General features: G+C 34.9%; 1 protein-coding gene across 1 annotated transcript in view; it reads left to right on the top strand.

The window, feature by feature from the left end:
- Nucleotides 1–15716, top strand: part of MALRD1 (MAM and LDL receptor class A domain containing 1) — a 240693-nt gene that overhangs the window by 89913 nt on the left and 135064 nt on the right. Inside the window, exons 21-25 of the mRNA XM_069860437.1 lie at nucleotides 564–720; nucleotides 4173–4283; nucleotides 5150–5363; nucleotides 10522–10769; nucleotides 14319–14616. Coding sequence (XP_069716538.1) covers nucleotides 564–720; nucleotides 4173–4283; nucleotides 5150–5363; nucleotides 10522–10769; nucleotides 14319–14616 — 1028 coding nt within the window. The remainder of the gene's footprint in view (nucleotides 1–563; nucleotides 721–4172; nucleotides 4284–5149; nucleotides 5364–10521; nucleotides 10770–14318; nucleotides 14617–15716) is intronic.

Genomic DNA, 15716 nt, shown 5'->3' with positions numbered 1-15716 from the left:
GTCTGTAAACATTCTCTGGGCACTCAGTTTCTCTCTGCTGTGCTTGCTGGTTGTGGTCACTGCCTTCTCACAGCTGCAGTGGTGCAAATTTAAGGAGTGGGTGCTCAGACCTTGGCCAAACAGGAAAACTAAAAAGGAAGGAAAACTAACATCAGGACCTTTTTGAATATGCAGGTCCCGTTGTCAAGTTTGTAAGCTCTTTCTAGGAAAATTTTTCTTTTGAGGAGCACTGAGCATGTAGCAGGTCCAGTGAAGAGAATAGAGTCTTAGGTCAACAACTGTTTTTCATTTTGAAAAGCAAGCATTTTAGGAGCCAAATCTTACATATCCAAAATACTAAAACAGCACTTCTGGTCTCTCCATACACTCAGAATCTGATGCTTATTGTGTAGCCAGTCTCATCTTTCCCTGCAGCTCAGGAGAAAGAATTTCACTCTGTATCTTGAGTTTTCTTGACTGCAAGCCAGGATCAAACCATAAGTATCTCAATTTTAACTTTAACTAGAACTTAATTATGATTAAATGTTTTGTTTTAATAAAGAAAAACCTTTCTGTCTGAACAGGTGCACTGAAGAAGGCTGGTATCTGTTTGCAGACAGCTCAAATGGAGAATTTGGTGACACAACTGACATTTCTACCCCAGTCATCTCCTTTACAGGGCCCAAATGCAAAATCATATTCTGGAACTACATGAATGGTTTAACAATAGGTACTCTGGAGGTAACGAGGTGTTCTTTGGTTTGGGTTGTTTGGGGTTTTTTACTATCCGAAATTGCCGTGAGGAAAATTCATATCTTGTCATTCAGTTTCATTAAAGCCTAGGCTGCTAATAAATGAAAACAAACAATTACTAATACTCCACTGCTCTTCATGTGTTATAATCTGAAGGAAGCATTAGCTCAAGTAAGCTGGGGAAAATATAACTTTCCTCAACAATCAAACATCATTACTTTTATAGACATTTAATGATTGGAACTTCCATACAAGAAAAAAAAACTTGTACTGTACAATACCATTTGACACTGAAATGCATCAGTAGATATTTAGACATTGAGGTCTTTGGCTTAATTTGGGAGCATGACTGAAAGAAGTAATTGTATTAAAATTTGCTGCAAAATTTTGTAGAATCAGCTTATTACTCGGAAAGTTTAACATATACATTTCAGAGGTTAATTATATTAATGTAAGCAGCATTGAAGTATTTCTAGGACATAAAAGTAAGAAACTTTCTTATCCATATCCTTTTCTTCACTCTAAAATAAAAGCACTTCTGTAAAGGAAATGTAACTCATTCAGGAGCTTGTAGGCAGATCAAATGAGTCACTGCATAGTGAATGAATAAAACAGCAACACTGTTCTCAAGATTTTTTTGCCACACACTTGAGTAACTGTACTAGGATTTCCCATGAATATTACACAATCACTATAGAATCAGAAATGGACTGAAGCAAATACTCAGGATAAGTTGCCTGGTCATCTGTGCAGTCACTATCAAACTGGGTGTGCCCAGTGCATGTGGATTTAATTGTACAAATAAGTTCTTATTGCCTCTGTTACTCTGAATAACTGATTTTAAAAGCTGCAAGATTCAACTCTCTGAAGATGAAATTAGTATGTATGTTGATACTACAACTGAAATCTATGATATTGTGCCCTTCACCTCATGCATGTGACTTTCTAGATGTTTAAAGGAAGCATGTTCTGTGTTTTCTTGAATTATTCTTTTAATTTTTAAAAATATCACTGAATTTCCCATAAGAAAATGAAGGTCTTTCTAGGCTGCTTGGGAATTAGTCAAATTTTAATTAATCATAATTAGTGGGAAATCGGAGTATAAAGATGGTTTATCTTGTTTTAATAGTTGGAACAGATCAATTTGCATTGAGACTTCTTTGCATTTACTTTGGAACCTAGAGCTTTTTTGCAGTGTAGGAGTCCAAGTTAGTTGGAATCAGGTCCACAGAGTGTTTTCTGGAAATTAACAGTCAGTTTTATGTATCCATACTCAGTATTACCGCTGCAAAAGGCAAATGTGTATAGAAAATTTTTCCTCTGTTTCAACAGAGGAGACAATGATTTCTCTGTTTCCCTAAACTGATTCCCTCCCCACATAACTTAACTTATTTTAAGATGTACCAAAGGAGAATCACTAAACATTTGCATTTTAAACATTATAAATAATTACCTGGTTTCAATTGCTTAATTAAATAATTAATAATGAATGTTGAGAAGAACTTAAATATAAAATTATTTAGGTATTTTCTCATAATCTTCTTCATATAAATATTCATCTTTTCTGTGCTTAAAAATCATGAAAGGCCTTTTGGCCATCTCTTCCCCTAGAATGTCCACATTTTTATTTACAAGTTTGGATTTTTGCATGTTAGTCTGCATCTATAGCATTAAATGTCATGCAGGACATACTAAGACTTTCCTGCTGTTTGAATGAATTACTGCCTTCATATTTTTTTATGATATTCTTAAACATTGTCTGTCACTTAAAGATTAGCTGTCACTTTTTGTGTAACCTTGGTTTGAAAATTTGTTGGAACCATTTTTGCCTGGTTTCTGCCCTCTGACTTGGCATGGGCAACTCTACCAAAGGATTCGATGTACCTTTTCAATAACTTGTAATGTAATCAAAATGCATAGGGGTTCAAAGTGCATTAGGGTACAGGGAAGCTCTGGATTTTAATAGCAACAGATTTATGGGCATATTTAACTTTAAAATTATAGTGTTTATCATGGTATGATAGAAGTCATGGATTTCTAATGAAGGGCTTGTATTTATAATTTACTAGGTAATTTACAGTGTATGTAAAAGCATGTATATATTTAGCTATATAGTCATATATAGATTTATATTCATATAAATATATAGTTTGTATGTGGGTGTAAGAAAAGAATTTTCATATTCAGTGCCCTTTATTCTCTCAAATAATAACTGTAATTCATTTTTCTCTCCAATTCATTTTTTTCCTTAAAATTCATGTCTTCTGGAATCTATTCTTCTTGTCTATAAAGCCAGGTGTCACTTTGTTTTCCTTTTCAATTTAATGTATTACACCTGTTTCTATTGTTGCCCTGGAATGAAAGCTTTCAACAGTGAGGATCAGATGACTGCTTGGCAGAACTTACCTGTTATGCAATATCATATACAACCATGGGACTAGATAAATTTAAAAAAAAACCCCAACTTTCTTTTCATTAAGATGAAAAATGCCTGGGCTGACCTAAGAAGATTACACAGAGTAGCAATAAATCCTTGAAAACAGAAGTGGTCCAGACAACTGGTGAACTGATGTTTAGGTCTGTGAGTATTGGCTGGATATACAGCTTGATATAACTGATCAAACACCCACCTTGTCATTATTGTCAGCTCAGTTGAATTTGGGTGCCCAAGAGGTTGGAGCAAAGCATATTTAGCACTATCTGCTCATGTCAAAAAGTGTCAGCTTTCCCCAGTTCAATGACTATTCACAGGGGAAAGGGGATTTATGAGTCTTCTGTTGCTCAAGCAAATGAAATTTGGTCTTTGGAAGAAAAGAACAAGACTTTCTTTGTAGAAGAAACAACAAAAGAAAATCTACCCCAAAATAGAATAATTGAATGGATGCATGAACTACTATGTTTTTCAGTAACTCTTGTTGTTAATGTTGTTTCCATATTTTAGACATTCATCCCAACCCATTAGTGAGCTATCCTCTCTGAGTAAATTAATGGGATGTCATGTGCTGGCATGAGTATGTTTACAAAGAGAACAGAAAATCTTGAAGAATTGGTTTTTTAGAAAAGTCATTTATGCTGTCATATCCCTTTGTGTCAGATAGGACAATAGGAAAAGGTTCTTCACTGAGAGGGTGGTAGTTTACTGGAACAGGGGCCTCAGGGAAGTGGTCAGGTCACCAAGCCTGTCAGAGTTCAAGTAGCGTCTGGGCGACACTGTTACTCATACAATTTAGTTTTGGGTAGTCCTGCAAGGAGCAGGGAGTTGGACTCCACAATATTTATGGGTCCCTTTCAACTCCAGAATTCTATGATTCTATGATATTTAATGGTGATTTCAAGATAATTTGTACAAGATACTCTCATATTCTTGTATACCACTAGGGAATCTAGAGTGAGTTGGTAACAGAAAGATTTTTTGTGACCTAGAATTACTTCCTTTTTAGGTACTCTCTAAAACCAATAATAAGACTTTTAAACTGTGGACTCAAAGTGGCAGCCAAGGTCCACAATGGAACAGAGCAGAAGTATTCTTAGGAATTCGTTCAAATTTTCAGGTGTGTATTCCTATATTATTTGCTATCTAAACAGCTGGCTGTAGGTACTTTTATGTCATGCATTCTTTACCTCCTCATTTCCCCGTTTTTGCCCCATAAGCATAATGTACCTCCCCTTCTGAATAACAAAAGTCATCTTTTGTCTATCTGATAAGATCTCTGAGCTTGACACAACTTCTTCGAAATTTCTCACTCCATTTCAGTCTCAGACTAATATCCATTTTTAAGATGGAGAATCCTTCTATCTTTGAATCCAACTCAGGTCAAACTACCTCCCTGCCTTCTTACTACCTAGTAATATTACATCTGGTTTGTGAAAAAAGGGTCTTGAGCATGGTGTTTGCTTTGAAATATGAGATGATTCCTAAGCCTCCTAGAGATACTTAGTCATGGGTATGCTATGCTTAGTTGTATCATTATAAATAAACAGAGACTGTCAGGAACATATTTAAAAATGTGTTACATTCCCTGGTACTTCTGTCTTGGATGGCTTTTAATGAAACTTTAACATTCTTTTTGCATTAATGGGAATTGCTAATGGATGACTCGGACTTTACAGAAGTAGGTGGTACTCATGCTATTAATTTGGGAGAAGTGGGGACTAGCATCTGATGCATAGCTCTTTTTCTTTCCCTTTGTTTTTAATTGGTTGATGTTAGAAGATGGTCCTTTGATAACTGTAGTGACAGATCTGTACAAGCAGTAGTAGAAGCTTTCACAGGATTGTGCTATGACAATAAGAACTGACCCCTTCATAGTCCAAGATTTGCAAGGATTATTACAGTCTCATAGTGCCTCTATAGCATGTATAAGCTTTTTTATATCTTAATGGTGTCTTACTGTAATAGTTCTGTAATTTTTATTAGGTTATTTTCAGGGTAAAACGTGGTGTCAGTTACATGGGAGATGTGGCAGTGGATGATATTACCTTTGAAGATTGCTCGCCTTTGCTCAACACAGGCAGGCCTTGCACATCAGAGGAATTCACATGTGCCAACAAGTACTGCATTCCAAAGGACAGTCTGTGTGATTTTATAAATGACTGTGCAGATAACTCAGATGAGAGCCCTACTATTTGCAGTAAGTATGGTAATTTTTAAAATACAATTTTGATAAATGACTGACTGTTGTGAATTGTTACTGTTCGAATACTTTTGGCAGCTCATCAGCTAAGAAACCTAATAAGAAGGAAATAAATTCTTTTTTTGTCATTTAGGGATTTTATATTACATTCCTTACTTTGAAATCATGTGATAGAATATAAAAAGAGATGTTAGTGAATTTCTTAAAATAAGTAAGAAAGCAGCTGTCTTCAAAAGCAGAATAAAAATCTGCTTTCCACTTGAAAAGAATGTTTAATTTTGAAAAAAATACTTCAAGTGTAATACTTATGGGATATGAGGGACCTACTTACTTTGATATTTCAAGGATTTTCAAGTATCTTAACAAATAATTTTAATCCAAATACTGTACAATTTTGGATTTACAAGAGAGATCAAGAAACAGCATTTATAGTATCAGATTCAAAGAATGATGTTTCATATCAAATGGGTTCTCATCTGGAGAACTGGACCACATTATATAGTACTAATGCTTTCTTTTTCCTAGTGCAATTGTGGAAAAAGCTCACACAATCAAATCCATATGGTTTGGTATCATATGAACTCTTGCCTTATTTTAATTGAGATTATGAATACAGTTTAGCAATTCTCAGTGAACAGAATTCTGTGAATCTAAGGTATGTTGGTATCCTATGAAGCTAAGGTACACGGCAGACTGTTTTGCAGGTCATTTTCATACTATTAAACTTCTCAGTGATTTCAAAACCAGGAATAGCACGTGACTAAGCTTTATGGGGATCAGTTCAGATCTTCTGCAACTAAAAATCAGGATTACATCAAGTTGGAATTACTCTACTGAACATATTTTTGGCTTTTATTTTCTGAAATATTGAAAAGCTGTTTACGAGGGACTTTTTTGAGTTTTCTGGGTTGTCTGTATTTTCCATACAACACCATCAGCCACATAAGGAATGAAGCATTAGGGGCAAGATAGTTCAAATAGCCTCATGGGATTTAATTTTGCAACCTCCTAAAATATTTCCTTCTGATTCCCCATTGGAAAAGAAATTAACTGAAAGAATCCCACAAAGAAAATACTTTACTGTAAAGTGTTCTTTTTTAACTTACTTTAATCTTCTAACTTTAACTTTAATCCATTTTTAAGTTAAAAAATAAGCTTAAGAATTTGTTATAAAGTAAATTAGACAAGAACTTTCCTGGCTGCATTTTAACAGGAAGCTTTACAATAAAGCATTATGGGGCCTTATGAGCACAGTGGTGATTACTGGGATGAAACCTCTATATTAATATGCATTTTGCCTCAGATAAAAAAATAGTTCCGTTTCATTATGTCTAATTGAGCTGTAAAATGCTTGATGACCAATTAGGACTTCCCTTCTTAGGTCTAGGAGTGCTTTATTCAATAGCATTTTCAAGATCAGTGTCGGGAATTAGCCTAATTTTTCCTATCCTTTTTTTTTACTTTTATTTTTTCAGATTTGAAATAGATCTGCTGCTTTAAATTTCCACTGTGTGCTGGAGAACTTGGTTAGTGGTGCTGCCTCTGCCTTATATATCTAATAAAGTAGAAACACATGATATAGCACTCGCTGAAAATATTCCTCACAGAAAAATGCTAGTTCTGTTATGACAGCTTTTTCATGAGGTAGACTGCGTGCAAAGAGATCATAATAATAGGAAGCACATATTTCCACTCTTTGTGAAGTATTTTTTTCATTCCTTGCAGCCATGAGAGAAGAGTTGTTTCCTTGTTGCTGAATCATAGACGGGTAGCTTGAAAACCTCAAACTTAGAAGTCTGCGAAAAGCCTCAGTAGGGCAAAGCATGATATATCAAAGCATAGGAAACAAGAAATGAGCAGGTTTGTCCAGGCATTGTGTTTAAAAAACATGAAAACTGTGCAGCTTCAAGACATATCCAAAGTACTTTTCAGCAGCACGGCTTACTGGATCACTAGCTCTAAGTGTAGATGTTTGTTATGTGCATGAAGAGTCATCACATTTTAGTTAATTAAATCTTTCTGTTGAAAGAAATGAGCCTCTAATCTCTGTTCTGAAAGTCCAGAACATTAATAGGACTCTACCACATGATGATACTCAGCAAGTCTAATTAGCAATATCTAGACAAAGCCAGTGCTTCTGAGATATAATCTGTGTTTCATAAAGCTTTTAAATTACTATTGAGAGATCTGTGGCTTGGTTTTGTCGCTTTGTAGAGGGCTCTTTTTTAGCCAGATGCAAGATGCCAGTGCCATAAATAGATCAAGTACATATTTTAACAGATATACTGATTTGTCAAATGTTTAGAAGTGATTACATTAGACACTGAATGAGTGATCAATGCTCAGAGTTAAGTATAATGTCACTAGTACTATATTCTTGGTAAAAATATATGAGAACAAAATAAACCACAGCACTGCTGGAGAGGTAGGTAATGGATGGTAGCACTCTTTCAGCCTTGTTCAGAAACTGCTGAGGTTTGCCTCCTGTTGCTTAACATTATCAATATGTCAGAGGAAGACCTCTGAGGCAGCTCTGGTTATATTGGGTTCGTCATACCTCCATGAGGTAGAAATTATGTTTTATGAGATCTAGTAAATTAAATTTTCTAAAAAAAGGTGTGAGACAGGAATATGTTTGCAGTCTGAAATAAGGATTAGTGCCAGAGCAGGTGCTTGTACCTGGTAGATGTTTGGATTTATTTGAGCTTAGTTAATGTTTGGTTTAGCTCACCAATATTCTTCTGAAGCAAATATCTCAGTTAATCTTGTTTAGTAGGATTTTGTTTGCTCTGTAAAGTGCAATTCAAGCCTATGAACGAGGCTCTTTTAATTAGAAAATAAATTGAAAGGTGACCTCTAGCAGGAATTCAAATGTGTTCTAACCAATAGTGGTTACTCAACTCACAGGATTAGTCTATACGACCTCGGTTTTCCTTCCTCTGTCACCCTCCTAAATGTTAGCAAGTACCCAGCATCAGGTGTTTTGCTCTACAGGTCTGCTCCTATAGCCCTATACTGCTTGTTCATATAGGCATAGCTGTTTGGAATAATACAATTTTAAACAGTTTAAATTTTGCTCCATTTAATTACTTGATTTATTAGAAAGATTCATTGAATCCTGTGTGTTCACAAGACGCTATACCTACTGTAAGTGGTTTTCTTCAATTATTTATTTCTTATCTAATGCATTAATTCAGCAGCCCTGTGTTACTCTTCCACAGACTAAAGACTTACCTTTGCTTTTGTACTTCATTACTAATATTTCACAGTTATTCATAGAAACGTTGAGTAGCAAAGAGTTAATATGCAAGTACACAGCCACCTTCTGTAACTTGAGCTTCTAAGCAGGCAGCCTAAGTTCTCTTTTTCATCAGTTGAGTGACTCACTTACAGGCTGAAGTTCATGTAATTTAAAATCGGTTGTTTGTGTTAGATTAGATAAATGGTCCTATAGATATGACTATTTTTACTTTATTGACTATAGAAACCTTGCAAGGACATCTAAATTTAGATTAGGTAACACACAATATGTGCAGCATCAACAGGGATATTAAATGCTCATGCCTTAACATCTTGATTCTTGAAAACATACATTTAAAATAAAATGGTGAGTTGCATTGAGTCAAATTTGTAGGTAATTGAAGGAATTTCTTTACCCAGGATACTGAAATATCAAGTAATCTATGTTTTGCATAAATGATCAATGATAATCATCTCATTTAACACATTAGGTTTGGATTTTTTTTTAATTCTTATTTCAGATGGCATCATATTTGCAGAAAAAGGTAAAAGATAGTGAAGATATTTTTGCTAGATAGTCCATATTTTTAAAAGAACTTTCTAGCTTCTTCAACTTTATGACCTCCACAAGTTAAAATAAAAGGAAGAAATCTTTCTTCTGACTTAAGGCTGAAATTTTAGAGGTAGTTGAACGTATTGTTTGGTCCATGTGTAGATGCCATGGATTTTAGTTCCTTGGCCTCATTACTGATGCTTCTGATCAGCCACTGGCTAAATAAAGCTGCTTTTAAGTGCCTCAATTTTACCACATCACACCAAAAGTTCAGATTCTGTTTACCTTTCGTAAGAAATCTTTTGACATTTCTTATATTGTCAGATCACATTATCCATACAGTTTCCAAATTTGTCTTCAAAGCACTTTCCTTTCCAGCAATAATAATAAGAATATTCAGGGCACATTCAAAAGCCTCTTGAAGGCCCTGATGAAATTCCAGCAAGTTTAGTCTTACTTCACAATCATTATAAAGAAGTTATGGATGCGTAGAGGAAAAAATACGTGCAACTTATACTTCTGGAGCTGTGCAATTGACTTAACTTATATGAGCAGCTGATCAACCGTGCTGGCTGTTGTGACATTCAAGATTGAAAACTAATAAAACACATGCATGTTGTTTCATATAAAAATCAACCAAAATTATGACAGCTTTCTTTTTTCTTAGACATCATATACAACTTCAGGAGAAATGTAGATAATCATCAGTGTTTGTATATTGGCTAAGAAAATAAGTGTGTGAATTCTTCTACAAACATGCATGAGTAAATTAACTATGACTGTTATTCAGCTAAAAATTTGCACACCTACATTTAGTTTTTACCTCTATATGACTGTATGGAGGCTGTGTCTTTATGGTGCCCAGTATGTTCAATTGGATGGGTTTCTGTTTCCTGAAAAGAGAAATTTATTGTTTTCACCTCACCTTAACATGTTTCTCCTAAAAGAGTTTTCTGCAGATGCTTTGGATGCCTTGTGGAAGGCATCAGTTGACCTCTGCCTGTAAGACCCTAAAAACCACTTCAGCTTAACCTAAAATAGTTTGCTATATTAGGTTACTTTCATAACAAAAATTCTGTTGACTAATAATGAAATGACTCAATGATCCTGGAGGTGTTCCAACCCGGTGATTCTGTGATTCTGTGAAAGCACAGAGACCTGCCTTGCATATACACAGTTTTATCCTATCCCATTATTCTATCCTAGAGAATTAAAAAATGTTCTGTTTAATAAGATACATGTATATGTTTTTTCTCTTAAAGCATTGTTTTTTTAATGGATTTGAATACTAGGTTGTAGTGTATATACCTACTTAACTTCTAAAAAACCAATCTCTTCTCATTGTGTGCAACTGTTTTTCAGGTACATCTATTGGGCATTGCAATTTTGAGTTTGATCTTTGTGGATGGAAGCAAGATGAAAATGATGATTTTGACTGGAACCTGAGAACTAGCAGTACTACAAACATGGGCACTGGACCAGCTACTGATCATACATTGCAAGAGCCATCTGGACATTATATTTTTATAAAGACTACATTTCTTCAGTTGCCAGGACAGAAAGCTAGGATTTCTAGTCCTGTCCTAAGCAGAAGGAATAAAAACTGCAAGGTATGTGGGGTTGTGGTACTACCAGGAACAAAGAATTTGATTTTAAGTTTACATCAAGAAAATATTCCTAAAATGAATAAAGATTAAAACATTGAATAAACATTTCTTAAGAAAAAACTAACACATTGTAGAAGTGTTTGGGATTGATCTTATTTCCCTGAAATCATAAGGAATTGCACATCTTAATGGGGGTGAAGAGTGATTTCTATAAGCAAATAAGGACTCTAGGAGACTTGCATGAAGTTAAGCGTCAATGCAGCGCCTGGTTTAGAATAAATCTTATGTCACACTTGCCCTGAGTAGCGTAGAACTATAACATACTCCCACTCACTGCAGAGGGGTTGGGCTAGATTACCCTCATGGTCCCTTCCAATCCAGTGTCTTTACACTTACAGAAAATGTAAAATATTATTGGATATTATTGACAGGATATGTAATCATTTTACATTAGAATTTTGTCCTCAATAATCTCATTTTGCAAATTCACCTTTATTGTATTATTATCTATTACCTAGTGATTCCAAGAGGATAAATATGGTGGAGTAATTTTTTAAAAAAGATTTGATTTGAACTAATCATGTGATCACTGCACTATGCTCATAAAATGAAGATTGTCTTAAACTGAAATAGTCCTAAAAAGTTTTACTGTACATGCAGACGGCATCGCTGTTCAAAGTGTCATTTGCTTCAAGGTTCATTGGCGTCATGCTACTCAGGAGGAAAACCAAAACTCATTAAAGTTTGTCTGAAACTTGGAGTGTGTTTCTCATGCTTGAGATTTCTAAGCAATTCATTTGATTGATATTCTTCTGACTATTTGAAAACTCCCAAAACTCTTTATAGATAAGAAAGTCAGGAAGTATTCAACATAAATGACTTGATTTTATGATCCAGGCAAAGCTTAACTAATTTCAATGTCAGTAGCAAAACTTAATCAAGTCCTTATAAAATAGCTGCAAAATCTGATCCATGATCTCATGTTTGCTAAGTTTATTTTCTATCTTGCCTAAAATACATATATATTTTAAAAAAATCTGCTCACACAATCTTGGATATATTTGCTTCTTACTCTAGCACCATATTTAAAAATATCTGTTCCTCAAACTTATGTAGTTTTGATGCTTTAAAAAATAACACATCCATTATTTAACTTCTATCTATGAAAAATAAAACATATATGTATAGAAATGTAGAATAACTGAGAATAGCAAGTTCACATTTGAATATTTATGATGTTCAAAATAAATGCAATTCAATACTTGAAAAACAACTATTGGACACAACTAATTTTGCCACATTGAAAATTATTTACAAAAAACAGCAGGTGTATGCATCTTCTACAGACAAAACTTCTACATCCATGGTGTTGTATATTCATGAACTTTTTGAAGATTTTGACCAGTTCTGAAACTTCCATTTAGGCAATGCACCAAAGGATGTGAAATTTCTTGTAAACAAAATTGGACTAATTAAAAAACTACCTAAAGATCCATAACTTCATCTTAATGCATCGTGTGGTTCCTTAAAGTATTTTACTCCTTTCTGTGGGTTATTAGAGACGAAAATCATAGAATCACCAGGTTGGAAGAGACCCACGAGATCATCGAGTCCCACCATTCCTATCAAACACTAAACCATGCCTCTCAGCACCTCATCTACCCGTGCCTTAAACACCTCCAGGGAAGGTGACTCAACCACCTCCCTGGGCAGCCTGTGCCAGTGCCCAATGACCCTTTCTGTGAAATTTTTTTTCCTAATGTTCAGCCTGAACCTCCCCTGGTGGAGCTTGAGGCCATTTCCTCTTGTCCTGTCCCCTGTCACTCAGGAGATGAGGCCAGCACCCTCCTCTCCACAACCTCCTTTCAGGTAGTTGTAGAGAGCAATAAGGTCTCCCCTCAGCCTCCTCTTCTCCAGGCTAAGCAACTGCAGCTCTCTCAGCCGTTCCTCATAATGCTACATCATATATTAGAACAGATTTGTTTGGGATCTTAGGTCCATTCAGATCAATGAAAAGTGTACTTTTACATCAATGGAACAAGGGTGTTATGCAGAGAAAAGAAATATGCATCAGCAAGTACAAAGGGAGATACAAGAAATAAAAATGGGGCTTTTTTGTATATAAGACTTCCACAAAACAAGTTGGTTCTTCCAAAAAAATAGAAATCCAAAGGAAATAGTCTAATCAGAAAGGAAGTGAGACTTTGCCAAAATTAATCTGGGAATGAAAAGGGAGAATTCTGCATCATGGCATCAGTGATAAATAGTTATACTATCTGGAAATGTCAGCCCATAAGAAAACCATTAAATCTATGTATACTATTGTGAATAATAAAGGAATCATGTCAAAAATACTTAAAAAAATCTTACATACCTTATTTGGATTAATATTCACTGCAGGATATTATGTAGCTATACCAGCCTGAAAGCTGCTCCTTAGTACCAGTGTTGAAGCAGTCCTATTGCAGACTATGATGCCAAAAAAGATGTTGTTGGGAAAAAAAATCTTAAATCTAGTTGCAGTAAGTAACCAAAAGCACATGATATACATCTGGATTTTGAGGGAATCTAAGAATTAAGTAAAAGAGTTTTTCTTAAAAATAAGAAAGATGTCATTAATATCAGCAATTTATTTATAGTTTGCATAGTAGACAGAGGGCTGGGGAGTTGTTTGATTATTATAGCAAATATTGTATTTTTGCATTTCAGCCTTTCCAATTTTATTTCAGTATCAGAAAAGTAGTTACAAACAGAATCAATTGTTATAATTCTTTTAGTTTTCAAATATCTATAAGTTCTTCAGGATAGATCTGAAAAGATTAAGTAGCCAAGTGATGAATGACATGATCCAGAGAATCTTAAAGAACTAAGCCTAGAAAGCTAGTCTATGTTCTAATGCAAAGCAAATTAAGTATGGGAATGAGAACTTCAGATGGATTATAATTCAAGCCTCAGTAATGCAGGGCCCCAGTCCTGAAAGGACTTGGATGCTTGCTTATAGTTAAATTTGTGCATAATCAAAATTAAGATGACATTACCACTATATAATATATCTAGAAACCTTGAAAAGGGCCATAACTTTACATTTATCATGATATTCATTATTTTTCACCATTTCTGCAGTCCACGTAGAAGTTTTGCTCCCATATTGGGTTAGAGAAAATTATTTTCTAATTAGACTCCTGTAATCTATCCACAAAGACATTTAGAACCAGAAAAGTTTTCAGTAAACCTAAGTCACTTCCCATATTGTCAATACTACTACTCATTCTTGTTCATTCTTGTATATTTACATGCATAAGTTACTCAAAAGGATGCAAGATCATCTGTCATATTATTGTAACGTTGGCTTCAAAGTTTGGCTTATGGAATAGTTTCAAAATTTTCACTAGTAAGTCTTTTTGTGCAGGTTTTAATTAAATTGTTTTTGAATCAGTAAAATTGATCTGTCTGCTACTAACGATGCTAAATTTAATAATTAAGGTAAATACAACGGCAGAATGTTTCTGAAGTCCCCTCTTGTATACTTGATGCTATTGTTCTTGCTTACAGATAATTTTCTATTACCACATGTATGGAGCTCACATTGGATCATTGATTGTCTACCAGAGGACTAAGGCAAATCATGAAAAAATTCTCCTTAATCTTACTGGAAACCAGGGAAATTCCTGGCAGCGCAAAGCATTGATTCTGGCTGGAGATGGAGATGAAGATTTCCAAGTTGTCTTTGAAGGGGTAGCTGGACAAGGTCCTAAAGATGGCATTGCACTTGATGACCTCACATTTTCCAGGGAGTGCTTACCATCCCAGGAGTTTTTACCAGCAGAATCCACAACTCTGCCCCCAACAGGTATTTTCTTATTATGGAAAAACAGTCCATGTCTGTATATCTGGAAAGAATGGGTAGCACCACTGCTTTAATTTCTTTGTCTCTCCTTCAAAAGAGAAATAGAATACATAGTTTGCTAAAGACAGGATGAAGCTACTGTGCTTTCAAGTATCTCTTTGAAATTCTGATAAAATTATTTTATTAAATAATTCTTTGGATACTGATTCAACACATAAATTTGTGAGACTTATTGTCCAGCCATGTATTCTTAGACAATATCCTGCTTAATTCAGTGGGAATTATTTATCAATAGATGCAAAATATAGTGATTGTAAAAAAAAGAACTAAAAATAATGCAGAGTCAATAGAAACAGATTGTTGTAAGGCCAGCAGGCTTTAATGCTTTTTAGCTAGTGGGAGTTCTTCCTGATGCTGTTAAGGCACCATATCTAACTTTTTTCAGTGTGGTGTGGTGCCAGTGTTGGTGCTATTATTTACACCATTCTCACTTACTGCACAAGGGAAATAAGAGCCCCCAGATTTTACCGAAAATAATGAAGTTCTGATGGGGATGAAACCAAATAACCCAAAGGTAAGAGCTGCTCCTGAAAGCACTGATGTTGTTCATTACTAACATCTTCTTAGGCACACGTGATGCAGAAGAAATTCTTTGTGACAGAACAAGACAAATCTCTTTCCTCCTTCTACGTTTATCACCAGAGCTACTGAAATGTAAACCCCTAAACTGGAATTTAGGAGATGCATTATGATTCTGGGTCTAGTACAAACTTCCTGCATGGTTGCAACAAGTCATTTTATCTCACTTCTCTGTCTTTCTGATCAATAAAACAAAGTTAATATTTCCCCATGTCAAGGACTATTGGGAGAATGGATCATTAATTTGTGAGATGCCTTGCTTTGTTACTGTTACTAATGAGTAGCCTTCCCCTTCAGGATATCGTTAAGCACCACTCAGGCACTGGGAAATAACACTGATAAGACTGCATTAAACCTAAGGTATTACACTGTACTTTGTACACAAGATAAGCAGGAAAGATATGGGCAATGTTTTCCAGACATATCTCTGATAAGTTTCCAGTTACAGTGTGTAGTATTGGCTT

This window comes from Phaenicophaeus curvirostris, chromosome 6 (assembly GCF_032191515.1).
Source record: "Phaenicophaeus curvirostris isolate KB17595 chromosome 6, BPBGC_Pcur_1.0, whole genome shotgun sequence".
In the NCBI taxonomy this organism is placed as follows: domain Eukaryota; kingdom Metazoa; phylum Chordata; class Aves; order Cuculiformes; family Cuculidae; genus Phaenicophaeus; species Phaenicophaeus curvirostris.
The sequence above is the reverse complement of the archived record's forward strand: the minus strand, read 5'-3'. Positions and strand labels throughout refer to the sequence as shown.